Below are 15,951 nucleotides of genomic sequence, written 5' to 3'. Positions count from 1 at the left end.
TTACACAACATTCATATGCAATAGAAATGTCGCGCATTAACGAAAGGAAATCGGCAAAAAGTGTACGAAGAGGGAGCTACTTCGACTATGCATACCAGTCAAGACGCTTAGCCTTCAATTTTTGACGACCGCTTTTGACTGGGTACTGGCATCTCATTGAGCCTCTCTCTCTCTCTCTCTCTCTCTCTCTCTCTCTCTCTCTCTCTCTCTCTCTCTCTCTCTCTGCCAGTGACCCCTCCTACATAAAAAAAGAAAAAATCTGAGCGTTAATTATAAAACCTCAATCAGGGTGTACTGTGAGACAGGGTTCACTGTACCATCCTGAAGGGCATGCTGGGCCAGACTGCCTTTTCATTAAGCTGGATGCCCACATGGAAAGGCACCGTGGTGAAGTGAGCCGTCACTCCAGTAGTACCGGTACTCTCCAGGGTGTGGATGAGACCGAGACACTGCTACGTACTGAGTTTGAAAAATTTTTTCCACTGGCTTTCTCAAGGACTAATGTTTTAACTGGGAAATCCCGAAAAGAATCTTGCCAGTGTTATTTGTCTTGCAGTGATATTGTGACCGCCGAAACCTTGCCGAGACGAAAGGACCGGCCGATATCAGACACACCGACTTCGTTCCCCCACCCAAAAAAAATAAAAAATAGTAAATAAATAAATAAAAATAATAATAATAAATAATAGTAAATAAATAAAACTAGTGGATTTGAGCCGGGATGTACGAGTTTTCCTGTATCATTAGTCAGGTCCTCGTAGATGTATGTTTTTTCTATTGATTCAATGACAGAATACTTATTAGATTATTACTAGAACCATACATACACCCTTGAAAATCCTAGTAACATCCACCACAGCCTGCTAAAACTCGTCAAGGTCAAGAGCCACAGTGTTTGAAAATACGTGCTTTGTGTTGTCATATCAAAGCCATGTCAGCATTGTAGCATGATTATAACGATTTTTTACCTCCCGAATCTTTTTTTTGTGTATATTATCATTATTGTTCTTGTTGCATTATTATTATTATTGCTTCTAACGATTTTTTACCTCCCGAATCTTTTTTTTTATATGTATATTATCATTATTGTTCTTGTTGCATTATTATTATTATTGCTTCTATTATTATTATACTTACAGGAAGCAGAGGACGGTTGTTCCTGATAGTAATGGTGATGATAATTATATTTTAAGGATGATTCTGTTAATGATTCTGTTAATGATAATAATAATAATGATAATAATAATAATAACTAATAATAACAGGGAAGAGAAGAACAGAGAATTAATGAAATGACACGCCTTAGTAATGCATTTTTGCCATCCATCGCAAATACCAACTGAAGAATTACTGTATTATTATTATTATTATTATTATCACAGTAATTCTTCAGTAGGTGTTGGCAATAAGTGGCGAAAGTGCACTGCTATGGCTTGTCATTTCATTAATTACCGCTTCTCCTCCTCCCAGCTGTTAAATCATTTCATTAATTACCGCTTCTCCTCCTCCCAGCTGTTAAGGGAAGTTATTAATCCATTCTGATGGTGTAGATGCAGGCATTTCCTTAGTATCTATTTCCGTGTATTCGTATTTCTTCATTTCTTCATACATTTCACGTTAGGCTTAATCTTGCTAATTCTTTTCCTACTTCGACCACAGATAAGGTTTCGTGTTCCAATACACCTAACAGCTCTTCTCCTCTGACGCAGAATAGTGACGTAAGCAATCATGACTTGAGAGAGAGAGGCGTTGGATTCAGTAGGCCTATGGAGGAATTCAGTAGGCCTATGGAGGAATCTGTATGAGTGATTTGTATTTTTTTCCTATTATTGTTTCTTGTTTCCTTTCTCTGCTTTATTGCGTTGTTTTTTTTCTTCTTGTTTGATACCAATTATGCATTGCGTTAACTTAAATACTACTATTACTACTACTTTTGCTGCTTCTACTATTACTACTACTACTTTTGCTGCTTCTACTATTACTACTACTACTTTTGCTGCTTCTACTATTACTACTACTACTTTTGCTGCTTCTACTATTACTACTACTACTTTTGCTGCTTCTACTATTACTACTACTACTTTTGCTGCTTCTACTATTACTACTACTACTTTTGCTGCTTCTACTATTACTACTACTACTTTTGCTGCTTCTACTATTACTACTACTACTTTTGCTGCTTCTACTATTACTACTTCTGCTACTGATGCTGCTTCTACTACCACTGCTGCTGCTGCTTCTACTACCACTCCCACTGCTGCTGATGCTTCTACTACCACTCCCACTGCTGCTGATGCTTCTTCTACTACTGCTACTTCTACTACTACAACTGCTTCTACTACCACTCCCACTGCTGCTGATGCTGCTTCTACCACCACAACTACTACTACCACCACAACTACTACTACTACTTCTAATAATAATAATAATAATAATAATAAGATTGCTGATGCTGCCGCCAAAGAGTTAATCAAAGTCATTCTTAGTTATGTAAAAGTGTACTAGCAATTTTATTAAGTACTTCAAGTAGAACATAAGGGAAGCTATATAAAGCCTGTAGGCCTACAGTGGCATTTCTTGTTTAGGCCTGGTAAGGTTGCTTGAGGGTGGAGAGTTCTGTAGGAAAATTATTGTGGAGGTCAGAACGTGTTACCCAACCATTTCACGGAAGGAGAAAGGGAGGCAGACTAAGGGAGTGGGAGCATGGGAGGAGTGGGGCCGTCTGAGAGTATATATATGTAGGCAACTTCGGCAGGACTTTACTCGCGTCTCGCCCCGCGCCAACTTACGGTCATAGGTGTGTGTGTTTGTGTGCGCTTAATAGTTCCTCACTTAAGTTACTCACTTAAATAGTTTCCTCACTTAAGACATTAATACTTATCACCGTGTTGACATTTTTTTATCTGTATACCCTTTCGGCACAATGCAAGTTACCTTAGCAGACTCACGCTAATTTCACTCTACCAAGCGAAACTTTTTTCTTTTTTTTTCAAACCTAAATTTATGTACTTCATTATCATATCCCTCATTTGAGTTGTTTCTTTTCCCCACTAAGTATTCCAGGACTGTTATGTTTCGGCATGACATCTCCACTACTTTTAACAGATTAGTGAAAGTTATTGACGTTTTTAACGTTTACATTATTGTTGTGATCGTTTAACAAAGATTCTGCACTGTCAGTTGACCAATACCCATGGCAATGCAGCTAATCATCTCTGTGGTCTTCAGAAACTGTCTTTGTGAAAGCCCAAAACGCTTCAGAATACGGACGCAGGCTGTAGTGACTCCGCACACGTTGGCCTTCGAACTTGAGTAGCCTACTCTTAGGCGTTATGGTGTCAAAATTGGTATTTGGTGGGCCTTACCTGAGGAACACTAAGAAATTCAAGATAAATGAATAGATATAAATATCAGAAAAAAAAGTAACTCCCCTTGGCTCACAACAGTTTTCCCGAAGCTGCAGAATGTGTCTAGGCGTGTATGTTGTGGTGGCTTGGCTTGCCTCGGGACTAGACTTCACGGTCGAGAGAAAAAAAAAAATGCATTCCGTCAGCCGGAGTTGATGGAAAGTGTACTAGTGTGACGGCGCCTTTTCAGGGAGCAACTGGCCTACCATTAATATATTCTGATATGTATCAATATCAGTTGATATAGCCTTTATATCAAAGAAAACAACATTAACGGATTTCGTGTTTTAATTTTGTACTGCATTAATAATAACCTCCACTCGTTCCCTCTACAAGCAGAAGAGCCCCATCTCAGCCACACCACCAAGCACCTGTTGGTCACCATGGACAGTGAACAGAAGCAAGTGTTGGACATGCTCGAGCGACCCTTCCGGCTGCCGACTCAAGGAAAGGTGAGAGAGAGAGAGAGAGAGAGAGAGAGAGAGAGAGAGAGAGAGAGAGAGAGAGAGAGAGAGAGAGAGAGAGAGAGAGAGAGAGAGAGAGAGAGAGAGATTCTTTATTCACCACAGCAATCTTACTCATTCCTCCATAGAGACAACCTCGAAATGGGAAAGCCGCGGATGTGGATGTGAACCTGTTCAGTACGCTAGAAAAGAGAATATCGGAGGTGCGTCTGACCAACACTTATCTTCACGGTCAGAGTGTAGCAGGAAGATAAGTCCTGCATGGAGATGTCTATCTAGTACTGTGCTACAGTGCACGGTTAGCTTTGTTACCTCGCCCTATCCACTCCTGTAATTGTATATTGATGAGTAGTCTTTAAATGCATGAACACTCTTTGATGCATGAATGCACATTTGCGCCTCGGAACTGACCTTGTTCTGTTCGTTTGAACCGTGCATGGTTCTCTTGGTCACCTCACCTATTTGTATTAACATAGAACCAGGTGAAGCCTTTTTTTTTTTCTCGTTAAATTTGTGTACTCTTATATAGTTTCCACACTCCTTTGGAAACGCATCCTGCTGATCTTTTTTGTTTTCTTGTTCATTTTCATGTTGTGTTCTCCTAACGTTGGGTTCTTGTTTATTTATCTTCTCTTATTACGCTTTTGTAGCGTTGTGTGTGTGTGTGTGTGTGTGTGTGTTTTACATTTCATGCTTCTCTTTTCATCTCCTCCAGGATCATCCTATCGTGTTTGAAGTGGGTACCCGTGTGGTAGGAAGTGAGCCGCCACCTCAGCGGTTGCCCCTTGCTCGCTCCATTCCCAGAGGCACCATCTTCTCTATCTTCGTCGAGAGCCATCGTCTGGCCGCCAAGGAACTCTGCGACTACTTCATAGGTGAGGTGCTGCTTCAGACGTGGGTGAATGTGAGGGTGTGAAGGGCAGTGCTGTTTTGTAAGTGTTCCTTTGGTGATGAGGCTGATTGCTAATGATGAGAATAAGATGTTTATATGCATTCTCTCTCTCTCTCTCTCTCTCTCTCTCTCTCTCTCTCTCTCTCTCTCTCTCGTATAGCTAGGCCATTTCAAGAGCTTCACATTATGCATTTTCTCTCTCTCTCTCTCTCTCTCTCTCTCTCTCTCTCTCTCTCTCTCTCTCTCTCTCTCTCGTATAGCTAGGCCATTTCAAGAGCTGCCATGTGAAGATTAACTGGCTTTTGTAGTTTATGACCATGACTGCCTCAATGATGTGTCCTTTAACTTTTCCTTGGTACTGGTCTATTTTAATGGTTGACTTTTTTTTTTATAATTTTTATCTACCCTTCTAGTTACTATTATTACTGAACTGACATCCCTTTCACTTATATCTGGCTTGTTATAAACTCTTTCATCATTGCCTTTTCCAATCCATCATTGATTACTAGGTTTCTCTTCCTTATTCACCATTATTTTGTACTCCAGTGAGACCACAACTCTTTGACTCCAAACCACATGCAAGAAAGCCAGTTCTTTGTTGTCAGTAGAAGTTGTACATGCTTTCCTTTTATCTCCTAAGTGAATCCTTCTATGTCAATTCATTTTAGTCATCCTTTTCACCAGAAGCACTGTGTGACCTGCCCATGTCATGATGAGGTATTCCCATCACACAACTCCTCAGTATAACTATACATATTTACCAAGTTTTTGTACTACTTTAGCCATCCACAGCTTGGGAAATGGCATCAGGACTAGGAACAGGTGTCACAGAAGGGAATCTCCGTATCTTAGGCATTTCAATCATTACTCACAGTAAGATGGAATACTAAGGTGGAACTATTTCAATCATTACTCACAATGCAAGTTCAAAGATATATGTAAGATGGAATACTAAGGTGGAACTAAGCTGCAGCACCTCAACCCAGCAACACTGTCTATTGAATGCACTCTTCTTTTGTGAACATTTTCCTGCTGTAACTCAGATTAGCTAGTGGTGGATAATCGATTGATTATGTTCCTAATAAGAGGGATGAATAAAGACTGTCAAGGAATGTTAAGGAACTCATTATGGTACATTTTCATGCTGGATCTTTTCCTTCTCGGCCTTGCATATTTCTGTTTTGCTGTCTTATCCTTTCAAGCTAAAACAAACTTCAATATAACATAATCTCTTAAAACCTTACCTTACCTGAATGTAGTGTATATCTCCTAAATAATGCCCATCTTCTCCTCTTTGCTTTTGTTTGCCATTTTGTTAACTTTACTGTCATCCACACAGAGGCAAGCAGTGTGAAGGAGCTCGGGCAGAGGGTGGAGGAGGTGCGGGGATTTGTCAACGAGAAGCTTTTCATCTTTGCCCTATCCTTTGTAATCATCAGGAAGCCAGTAAGGAAACATATAAGTATTATTTCAGAAATATACTCTGTGTGTGTGTGTCTACTTAGGAGTTTAGAAATTTTTGCATTTCTATTTCTATGTAATGTGTAAGCATAGTAATTGTGTTACATTACAGGAGATGAGACATTTGCACCTACCTAGCATTGTGGAGATCTTCCCAAGCATGTTCGTGCCAGTCACCACCGTGTCAGAGATGGAACAGGAGGCCAAGAAATCCATCCCTGACCAAGTAAGTGTGTGTCTGTTGTACTGGCTCGTGCTGTCTTCTCGTATTTCCAGTAGAACCTCTGAACATGAATTTAGTTTGTTCACACATGCAATCTGTATCTGTGTCCTGAGAATTCTTATTCAGAACAAATTTTTACTATTAAAAATAAAGGAAAATAGAATAATTAGGTAGTTTCAACCTATAATGTGCACAACATTTACAATGAAAGTAATTTTGGAACAGCAAATCCTTCAGAAGGAAAGTGAACAAAATAGGCAGAAAATGAACAGGTAGTTTCAACCTATAATGTGCACAACATTTACAATGAAAGTAATTTTGGAACAGCAAATCCTTCAGAAGGAAAGTAAACAAAATAGGCAGAAAATGAACAGTATCCTCAACACTAATTGCCCCTACATCTGACACATCACTATAGGTGGGCATTATTGGTTATCTGATAATTATTTTCCTTGCATTATTGATTCATCAGTATCACTGATACTTGTCTCCCTATCTCCCTTCTTCACCTTCATGTTGCTCCTTTTTTCCATTCCTTCATCCCTCATCTCTTAACACCTTGTTTACTATCCTTCATTCTCTTCTCTTCTCTGTTTTACAGGAGATAGTAGTAACAGAATATGGACCAGAGTTCTCCAGCACTCACCTCAAGCCTGAGCACCGAGTAGCTTACTGGCGTGAGGACTTTGGCATTAATTCCCACCACTGGCACTGGCATCTTGTCTACCCTGTGGGGCTTGGTGTGACAAGAGACCGCAAGGGGGAGCTGTTCTTCTACATGCACCAACAAATGCTTGCTCGGTGAGTGCAGAGAGACCAGTGAAAAGCTTTATGGATACATTGAAGGAAAATGTGCATATGATGGTTGTAACAAAAGATATAGAAGGTAGAGAGAGGGAAATGAGTGATGCATTGTTGTGATCCTTAACTGAATCAACTGAAAGAAGACAACTCAATCTGTTTGATAAAAAGTGGTGAAGTGTGATGGGGATGTAGCAGAGACAGAGACAGAGACACGAGGCGCACAACAGGCAGAAGGGCGGGCCCTCACACGACACGAGGCGCACAACAGGCAGAAGGGCGGTCCCTCACACGAACGAGGCGCACGACAGGCAGAAGGGCGGGCCCTCACACGACACGAGGCGCATGACAGGCAGAAGGGCGGGCGACTGGGGGGGGGGGGGATCAAGTCAGGTCTCTAACAAACAGGAAGGGAAACGTCACACACTTGGGGGGGGAGACACAGACACACAGAGACAGAGTATTGGTCAGTTATGGAGTGTGAAAATAAGAAAACTTAAAAAACTTCTGACAAAGAAGGAAGAGGAGAAAACAAATGAAGGAAATAGCCTGAGAGAGGAGGGAGCAGGGACAAGAATTTAGGAGTAAAGACCATAGAGTAAGAAAGGAAGTTGTAGTGAAGAAGGAAGGAAGGAAGGAAGGAAGGAAGGAAGGAAGGAAGGAAAGAAGGAAGTATGAAATGGATGGGAGGAGTGTTAGAAAAGGTACATTCTGCAAGGAAATTGGTGTCATGGAATGAAGGAAGAAGTAAGGAGAGAGTAGGTAGTAGTCATAAAAACAATAAAGTAAGTGCATAGAAGGAAGAGTAGAGTGCATGGGCTACCAAGAGGAAAGGCTGAGGGAGAGCAAGGTGGAGTGAATGCCTCTGACCCATTTTTTCCTCCACCAGTTACGACATGGATCGCCTGAGTGTCGGTCTCAACAGAGTGCAGAAACTGAGCAACTGGCGCATCCCCATTCCTGATGGCTATTTCCCCAAGCTGACCATCAACAACGCTGGCCAGACATGGGGTTCCCGGCAGGACAACACGTTAATGCAGGTGGGAGAGAATAGCCATGTTTGAGCATTCACACACACACACAAGAAAGAATCAGACCTCCCAAGAACTGATATAACTATAGTAATCATCTTTCTTAAATAACCTTGTAGCTGTAGGAAATGGAAAAAATAGATTTTTAGGAACATGGAACTGGGAAAAAATAGTTTTTTAGGAACCTGGAACTGTCTCCTTTCTAATGTCGTAAAGAAAAGAAACCACAGTACAGTAGATGTAAACCCTCTGACGTCTGCCTCTCACAGGACTCCAGCCGTGATGATGTGAGGTCTCAGGTCTCTGACCTGGAGCAGTGGCACAGCAGGATCATGGATGCTATTCATCAGGGCTATCTTCTTGATGTAAGGATTTCAAAACCTTGTGCCTGCCATTGTCTATATTTCCATTTCTCCTGTACCCCTGCTACAATTTTTCTTCTCTCCACTTCCTTGCCATCCTTGCCATCCTTTCTTGCTACATTCCCTATCCTTCCATTCCACTTTCTATTGCCTTTTCTTACTGTATTTTTCTGTTGCTCTGTTTCACTTTCTACCACCATTTTTTGTTACATTATTCAATCTTTCCTGTTTCCTTAATATCTTGCTACACTTCCCTATCCTTCCATTTCACATTTTACCACCCATTATACTTTCTCCTCTTCAAACATGTTTTTCTTGCCCAATGTGAATCCTTCATGGTTTCTGCCCTTTCCTCTCTCTCTCTCTCTGAACCAAATTCACTCTATTTATTTATGCAACATGTCACTCATCTCCAATAAATCTCTTTCCAGCGTGAGGGTAACCGAATAAAGCTCACAGACACTATCAAGCCACCTGAGAAGCGTGGGATTGACCTCCTCAGTGATGCAGTGGAGGCAGACGGCACTCTCAGCCTCAACTATTCCTTCTATGGCAGCCTGCACAATGTGGGGCACATGATCATTGCAGCTGCCCATGACCCAGACAATTTACATCAGGTTAGTCATTGAATAAGAAAAGGTAAGCTTCTTTTCATTTATTTACTTAGTTATTTAGGAGAGGTCATTGCACAACTTAAGGGTATACACTGCTCGCCAAAATATTGTTCACCATGAGACCACAGGTGATTAAACGCACTTCAAATGAAGAAAACAAAACACCTATAATACTTAACAAATACATAACAAGAAACTAGTAATAAGTTGATTTTTGACTTCCTTCCTATGCTTTGTTCAAGCCATGAAGGAAGCAACTGGACAAGGTTTCTAAATGCTTCCAGATTAAATTGTCCCATTCCTCCCTGATCGCTGTATGTGTGTGTGTGTGTGTGGGTGTGCATGTGTGTGTGATTTATTTTTGCAGTGTTTTTGTTTTCTCTTGTCATTAATCAGTGAGGCAGCACTGCTGCTGAGAGAACATGGGTTAATCTGATTGCTTGTTATTAATTTATTCTCTATCTCTATCTCTCTATCTCTCTCTCTCTCTCTCTCTCTCTCTCTCTCTCTCTCTCTCTCTCAATTTCTTTTATCCATGACTGTTGACTTTATAATGTTCTTTTTTGGTTCTCATTACTTTTATTACTTATTACTTGTCTTGCCACATCCTTTCCCTTCAGGAGAACCTTGGAGTTATGTCAGAAACGGCCACAGCCATGAGGGACCCTGTGTTCTACCGCTGGCACAAGTACATTGACGACATCTTCCAGGAGTACAAGCTCACTCAGCCACCCTACACCACTGAGGAAGTAAGGAGACATGCGGTGTAAACTCATTGTAAAACAAATGCGCACACACACACACACACACACACACACACACACAAGAAAAGACAGTTTGTATCATATGATGCATTTTTATTGTTGAAACATTATGATCAAGTATGTTTGTGAATACTACACATTGGTTTAAAATACTGGACACATTTTTCCTTTGCAAGGCATAACATAAAGAAAACAGGATTGATTAACACTATGTATAGGGCTTATTTATGTTTATTTTGTACCTTCTTCCTTTTCCCTTTCAACCTTCTTTTATCTTTTGTTAACACTTAATAATCACTTTTTTACATTATTATTATTAACTTTTCTAACTTTCTTTTATTTCTCCTCGTATTTCATAACTGTATTTGTCTCCCAATTTATTTCATTGTCTGTTTTCTTGTGGCCCTTTCTCTTACTTATGCCCTTTCTCTCTCCCAACAGCTGTCCCTCTCATCAGTTGAGGTGGTGTCAGTGGCTGTAGAGAGCCAGGGTCAGAAGAACCAGTTGTTCACTGGCTGGAGCACTCAGGACTTTGAGGCGAGTCGTGGACTGGACTTCAATGCTGATAAGCCAGTGATGATGCGACTCCCCCATCTCAACCACCATCCCTTCATCTACAGCATCAAGGTGGGGTGGGAGAGAGATGGAGGGAAGGGAAGGGGATGATGTAGAGGAGGAGTAAGGGGAAGGTAAAATGAATGGAGGAGAAAAGAGGAGTAAAATTAAGGAGGGAAAGGAAACTTGGATATGTAACGAAGGTAATGAAGGAATGGAAAAGTGAGAAAAGAGCAAAGTGAGAAAGAGTTGTGCAAGGAAGAAAAACGGTTGGATCTCTAGGGTGTATATAATAAAGGGAAATATTGTAAGCATGGAAGTAAAAATGAGTCTGCACAGTGGAATAATTGTACCAACACTTGCATAATATACAGTGTTATTGTATGTAGATAGACTCGGTGGAATAATTGTACCAACACTTGCATAATATACAGTGTTATTGTATGTAGATAGAAGACAAAAAAGTAAGTACCACAAAAACTATGAAGAACCAGAATTTGGGAATATTTGGAATAATCTTACACCTCGTACATCACCTTAGATTTCCTCCACCTGTTTGATACAGTTCTGTCCCATTGAACATTCCATACATTTGATCTCACTGCCTCTCGCACAATTGCAGGTGGTCAACAGCGGCAGTTTACCAAAGGAAGTGACAGTGAGGATCTTCATGGCGCCCAAACTTAATGAAAGAGGAGTGGAGATGAACTTCATGGAACAGCGTCTCCTATGGGTTGAGATGGACCGCTTTACCCACAACTGTGAGTCTCGTTAAAAGGGGAAGGAGGAACAAGACTAGGAGAGGGATGGGGGGGATAAGGGAAAAGAGATGTTTAGGAGTGGAGGAGAAGCAATGAGGGAGAGTTTTGGTATGGTTATAGAGTTGTGGAAGGGAGGGGAGTAAGTTGCAATTGATTGACTTCTATTTCTAAATTCATGTGCCTTGCAAATATGTCCCATAGCCTGTAATGTTGTTAATATAGCTGGAGCTGTGCTTTGTCACCAACATTTATTGCAATTGATTGACTTCTATTTCTAAATTCATGTGCCTTGCAAATATGTCCCATAGCCTGTAATGTTGTTAATATAGCTGGAGCTGTGCTTTGTCACCAACATTTATTATGAGAAATATGACAGCACTGTTATAGCAGCTTGACTGCAATGTGTTCTGGGAGTTCTGACATTTTAAAAGTAAGTGTTGCATCCCTGAACCTAAGACCACATTGACACACACTGACTTACAACCTAAGACATCTTTTTTATAGCAAACAGAGTACAAAGCTTTAAGAAATTCTACATTAGCTGGTAACATTATAAAATCATATAGTAAAATAATTTTACCTGACATTTTTCTTGACATTGTTCATGCTTGTAACTCATTCCCTCAGTGAAATCTGGCACAAACCACATTCAGCGGTCATCCACCTCCTCATCCATCACAAACTCAAATGAATTTACCTTCCGTGACTTGGAGAAACAGCGAAACCCAGATAACCCAGGTGAGTGAACAGCAGCACAGCACATAAGTGATCAATGAGTGACACCTGCATGGATGAAATAGCAAGCCTGTAGAATTATGAACACAGTGTATCATGAGTTTGTCAGCCCATGTTGCACTTCATTTAATGAGACCTTCTTACATTTAAAGTTAGAATTTAGCCTAAGCCATGAATTATGCTGGAATTTTATTTGATCAATTTTGTGTGGCCCTAATGACTGCAAGAATACATCATGCATGTAATAAGGCCTTTATGTACTGTACATGTGAGCCATCAAATGAAAGGCAAGAAGGTGGAAACTGAACCGAGATTATATTTGGTTTACAGTTGCTCCTGAAAACACCCTCTTTAACTTCTGTGGGTGTGGCTGGCCCCAACATATGCTGCTGCCACGTGGGAAGCAGGAGGGAATGCCCTTTGAGCTCTTTGTGATGGTCACTGATTGGAGTCAGGATAAGGTGTGTGCTTATGTGCTTATGTTCATATTAACACCATTATTGTATAGGAGGAGTTGATGTTTTTACAGTGGTGGTATAATCAGCTTGTCTCATTAACAGACACTGACCTGTGCAGGCTACAAGTTTTACTTCTCCCTGTATCTGCATTTTTTTTTGCGCAATGCATACTTAAATTCTTGCTCATTGGACAGAAGAATGATCATAAATTAAGTTGAAATCAAATTAAAACTAACAAAAAACAATTGAGATGGTCATGGAAGGAACTGATAATATTTTGTGCTACTTTTTATTCTATGCTGCTTGTTTTCATGGGATTATCATTATTTAAATAAAAGAATGTTATGTGATGGGTATTTAAATAAAAGAATGTAATGTGATGGTAAAAGTTCTGAGTATGAAGGTGTTATCAGATTTTAGATCAGGCAGAAAGGGTGGTACATAACTTTTTATTTGTTTGCACATGCTTATCCTCGTAATGCTAGGCCACTGTTGTCTAATGCCTACAGCTTTTGACAGAAAGCTGTTTACCACCTGACATTTCCATCTTGTCTAAGAGTTACTTACACTATGTTCAGGAGAGCTTTCTCTGTTACATGCCTGTTTGTATTTAAGATATCATGGTAATTCCATGAAGAAAGAAGCATAGAGTGGTATAAATATTTTTCAAGTCCATTGCATTATTTCAGTTGTTTTTTTGTCAAGTTGTTTTTTTGTCAACTTTAACACGTTCATAATCTTCTCCTTCTGTCCATTGACAAAGAAATAAAAAATGTACTGCTCAAAGTAAAGGAGATAGAGGGAGGAGAAGTAAAACTTGTGACATGTACAGGCCAGCATCTGTGCTAAGCAGGAGGCAAGCTGACTGAACCATGGACTAAACCACAACAGAGCTACTAAAATAGTTTAGGCTACAGTTGCAGGTTGCAGACTACAAGTGAATGAACTCTTTAGAAGTAGTACAGTGGAACCTTGAGTTACAGCTATACAGTAAACCTTTGTTATACTTGGGGTGAAGCCATTGATTTTAAAGGCGAAGATCTGATAAAAGCAGCAGTAAATGGGTCGGGAGCGCCGCAACCTTAATTAACATCTGCCAGTGTAAGACTGAGGCAGAAGCAGTTTGTGGGTGCCAGGGTTGCACTGCTGGCCAGCCCAAATTATACTGCAGTTTGAAAAATTGACATTTTTCTATACATTATGGCATAGTGTATGGTAGACAATGTATAGCAGATGGCAGACAAACACCAAATTATGAAAGGAATACCATAATTATGGCAGACGGCACTGCCCTGGTCAGTGCAGTGTGTGCTCATCACTATCATCATCCACATCCTCCCTCCCATCCTTACTTCCTCGCCACCACTGCTACTTACCAAGATTTCTTACCAGGATGAGCTCTACTAGAAGGGAGCTCCAAACATGCCAACATGTCAGTGTAATAAAATGTTTGTGATGATGACAAAGATGTACCTGGTGTAAAATACTGTGGCATGTATGATGTAAGCATTTAGTGAATTATTAATAATACACTTAATATTCCAGCCAATGGCAGGACCTTCTGCCTCATTTACCAATATTTATCTAATGGATGGTCTGTAAGCCATACATGTCCATTAAATGCGGAAATCCACTATAACGGTCCAGTATAATGAGGATTTACTGTAATTTGTTACGTAAGACCCAGTTGTATGTGTCAAGACAAATTTTTGTGATTAGTTCGACTCGTATCCTAAATGAGTTGTTTGTAGATTGTCATTACTCAAGGTTCCACTCTAGTATTCACCAGGATATACACATGAATTATTTTTTCATACCTATTTCTTATCCAGCCTTTTAAAATGATAGGTGCTGCTTGCCTTTACCTCCTCCTTCCAAATATGTCAGATTGATTATAATCTGGAATGGCACATATTTCAAAACCATCTGCCTTCCTCTCCATTATTCCATATTGCACTCATAATCTATCAAAAAATTCCTCCTTTAGGATTTAGAATCCCTGAAAAATTCCTTAGGATTTAGAATCCCTGAAAAATTCCTTAGGATTTAGAATCCCTGAAAAATTCCTCCTTTAGGGTTTCGAATCCTTGAAACAGTCTCTTGTTCCACCAATCTCAGGTAGCACAGCCAGATGGTGCCCGTTCCTGTTCTGCTGCTGCATCATTCTGTGGCATTCTGGATGCCCTCTACCCTGATGCCCGACCCATGGGTTTCCCCTTCGACCGCCGTCCCATGCCCATGCTACTCAACAAGCCTGTGGGAAGGGCCTCAGATCTGACACGCCTCAGCAACATAGCCATGCAAGATATCACCATCACCTTCACCAATGCTCAGATCACCCAGTAAAGTGGGTGGAGTGGTGGCCTGTTGACTCTCACAGGTCCTGGATGATGTGGTGTTGAGTGTTGGGCCTGCACTTCACCTCTCTGCAAACATGACAGGTATATAGTCTTAAAGAAGTACTTGAGGATCTAAAGAGAGCTGTGTTAGGAGTTTCAGGGGCAATGCAGGAAATGGTGTGGGCAAAACATTAATGATGGTAATGACATAATAATGGTTTGAAGTACATTTTCTGCAAGCTTTCCCTACTAGTATGTGAAGTTTCTTTCTGAACTCCATACAGCAAGCCTGTAGCAGGACAGAAAGATTCTTTTAATTGTTGAAATATTAGTAATGGCTGAAATAAGTGATTTTTACTATAAAAGGAATATTTAAACCCACCAATACAAGTTGGTCTGGTTCAGGTGCTGAGTCAGTAAATGTGAGTTGATCTCTCTATACATAACCATAAAAACTGCAGCAACCTACATTTTATGTTTACAAACTTGTTGTTAAAAGTTCAATAAAAACATTTCCTAATTCTCCTCTCCTTTAGTACTGACTTCCTTTATTTATTATATATATATATATTTTTTTTTATATTAATGTAATTGAATTTATTTATTTGCATTATTTTTGTATTCCTTATCTCTCTCTCTCTCCTCTATGGAGCTTTGTGTGTCAGATAGGACGCACTTTGCATTACTGTGATGTGTAAAGATTACCCGAATCCGCATCCGAATCCGCATCCACAACTAGGGATATGTTGGTAAAATAAATCTGCAAACGCATCGGCGTTCTCAAAGAATGATGTTTTGACATCTGCAATCTTATCCACAATAGCATTTAATCCGGCTCTGCATCCACATCCGCGGAGCTCTTACTGTCGTGTTGTGATTTGCCAGCAGTGAGTGGCGTGGTGTAGCGACAGGAAGCACGTAACGCCGCCCTCGCTTCCTCGCCACAGACACGGAGAAGACGAGAAGCCCTTTCTCGTATTACTTTTTTTGATGTAATGTGCACTGAGTCGGGGAGAACACACACACACACACACACACACACACACACACACACACACAAAGTTCATTGTCGTTAGTTCGAAGA

At 40.4% G+C, this 15,951-nt stretch overlaps 1 protein-coding gene across 1 annotated transcript in view; it reads left to right on the top strand.

Moving 5' to 3' along the window:
• Positions 1 to 15,388, top strand: part of LOC135108337 (phenoloxidase 3-like) — a 34,857-nt gene extending 19,469 nt beyond the window's left edge. The window contains exons 2-16 of the mRNA XM_064019218.1: positions 3,747 to 3,859; positions 4,000 to 4,074; positions 4,587 to 4,746; positions 6,103 to 6,209; positions 6,337 to 6,450; positions 7,049 to 7,248; positions 8,138 to 8,288; positions 8,549 to 8,644; positions 9,073 to 9,258; positions 9,876 to 10,004; positions 10,461 to 10,646; positions 11,197 to 11,335; positions 11,963 to 12,073; positions 12,401 to 12,531; positions 14,647 to 15,388. Of these exons, the coding sequence (XP_063875288.1) occupies positions 3,747 to 3,859; positions 4,000 to 4,074; positions 4,587 to 4,746; positions 6,103 to 6,209; positions 6,337 to 6,450; positions 7,049 to 7,248; positions 8,138 to 8,288; positions 8,549 to 8,644; positions 9,073 to 9,258; positions 9,876 to 10,004; positions 10,461 to 10,646; positions 11,197 to 11,335; positions 11,963 to 12,073; positions 12,401 to 12,531; positions 14,647 to 14,874 (2,126 nt within the window). The 3' untranslated portion in view covers positions 14,875 to 15,388. The remainder of the gene's footprint in view (positions 1 to 3,746; positions 3,860 to 3,999; positions 4,075 to 4,586; positions 4,747 to 6,102; positions 6,210 to 6,336; positions 6,451 to 7,048; positions 7,249 to 8,137; positions 8,289 to 8,548; positions 8,645 to 9,072; positions 9,259 to 9,875; positions 10,005 to 10,460; positions 10,647 to 11,196; positions 11,336 to 11,962; positions 12,074 to 12,400; positions 12,532 to 14,646) is intronic.
• The last annotated feature ends 563 nt before the right edge of the window (positions 15,389 to 15,951 follow it).

This window comes from Scylla paramamosain, chromosome 17 (genome assembly GCF_035594125.1).
Source record: "Scylla paramamosain isolate STU-SP2022 chromosome 17, ASM3559412v1, whole genome shotgun sequence".
Classification (NCBI taxonomy): domain Eukaryota; kingdom Metazoa; phylum Arthropoda; class Malacostraca; order Decapoda; family Portunidae; genus Scylla; species Scylla paramamosain.
The sequence above is the reverse complement of the archived record's forward strand: the minus strand, read 5'-3'. Positions and strand labels throughout refer to the sequence as shown.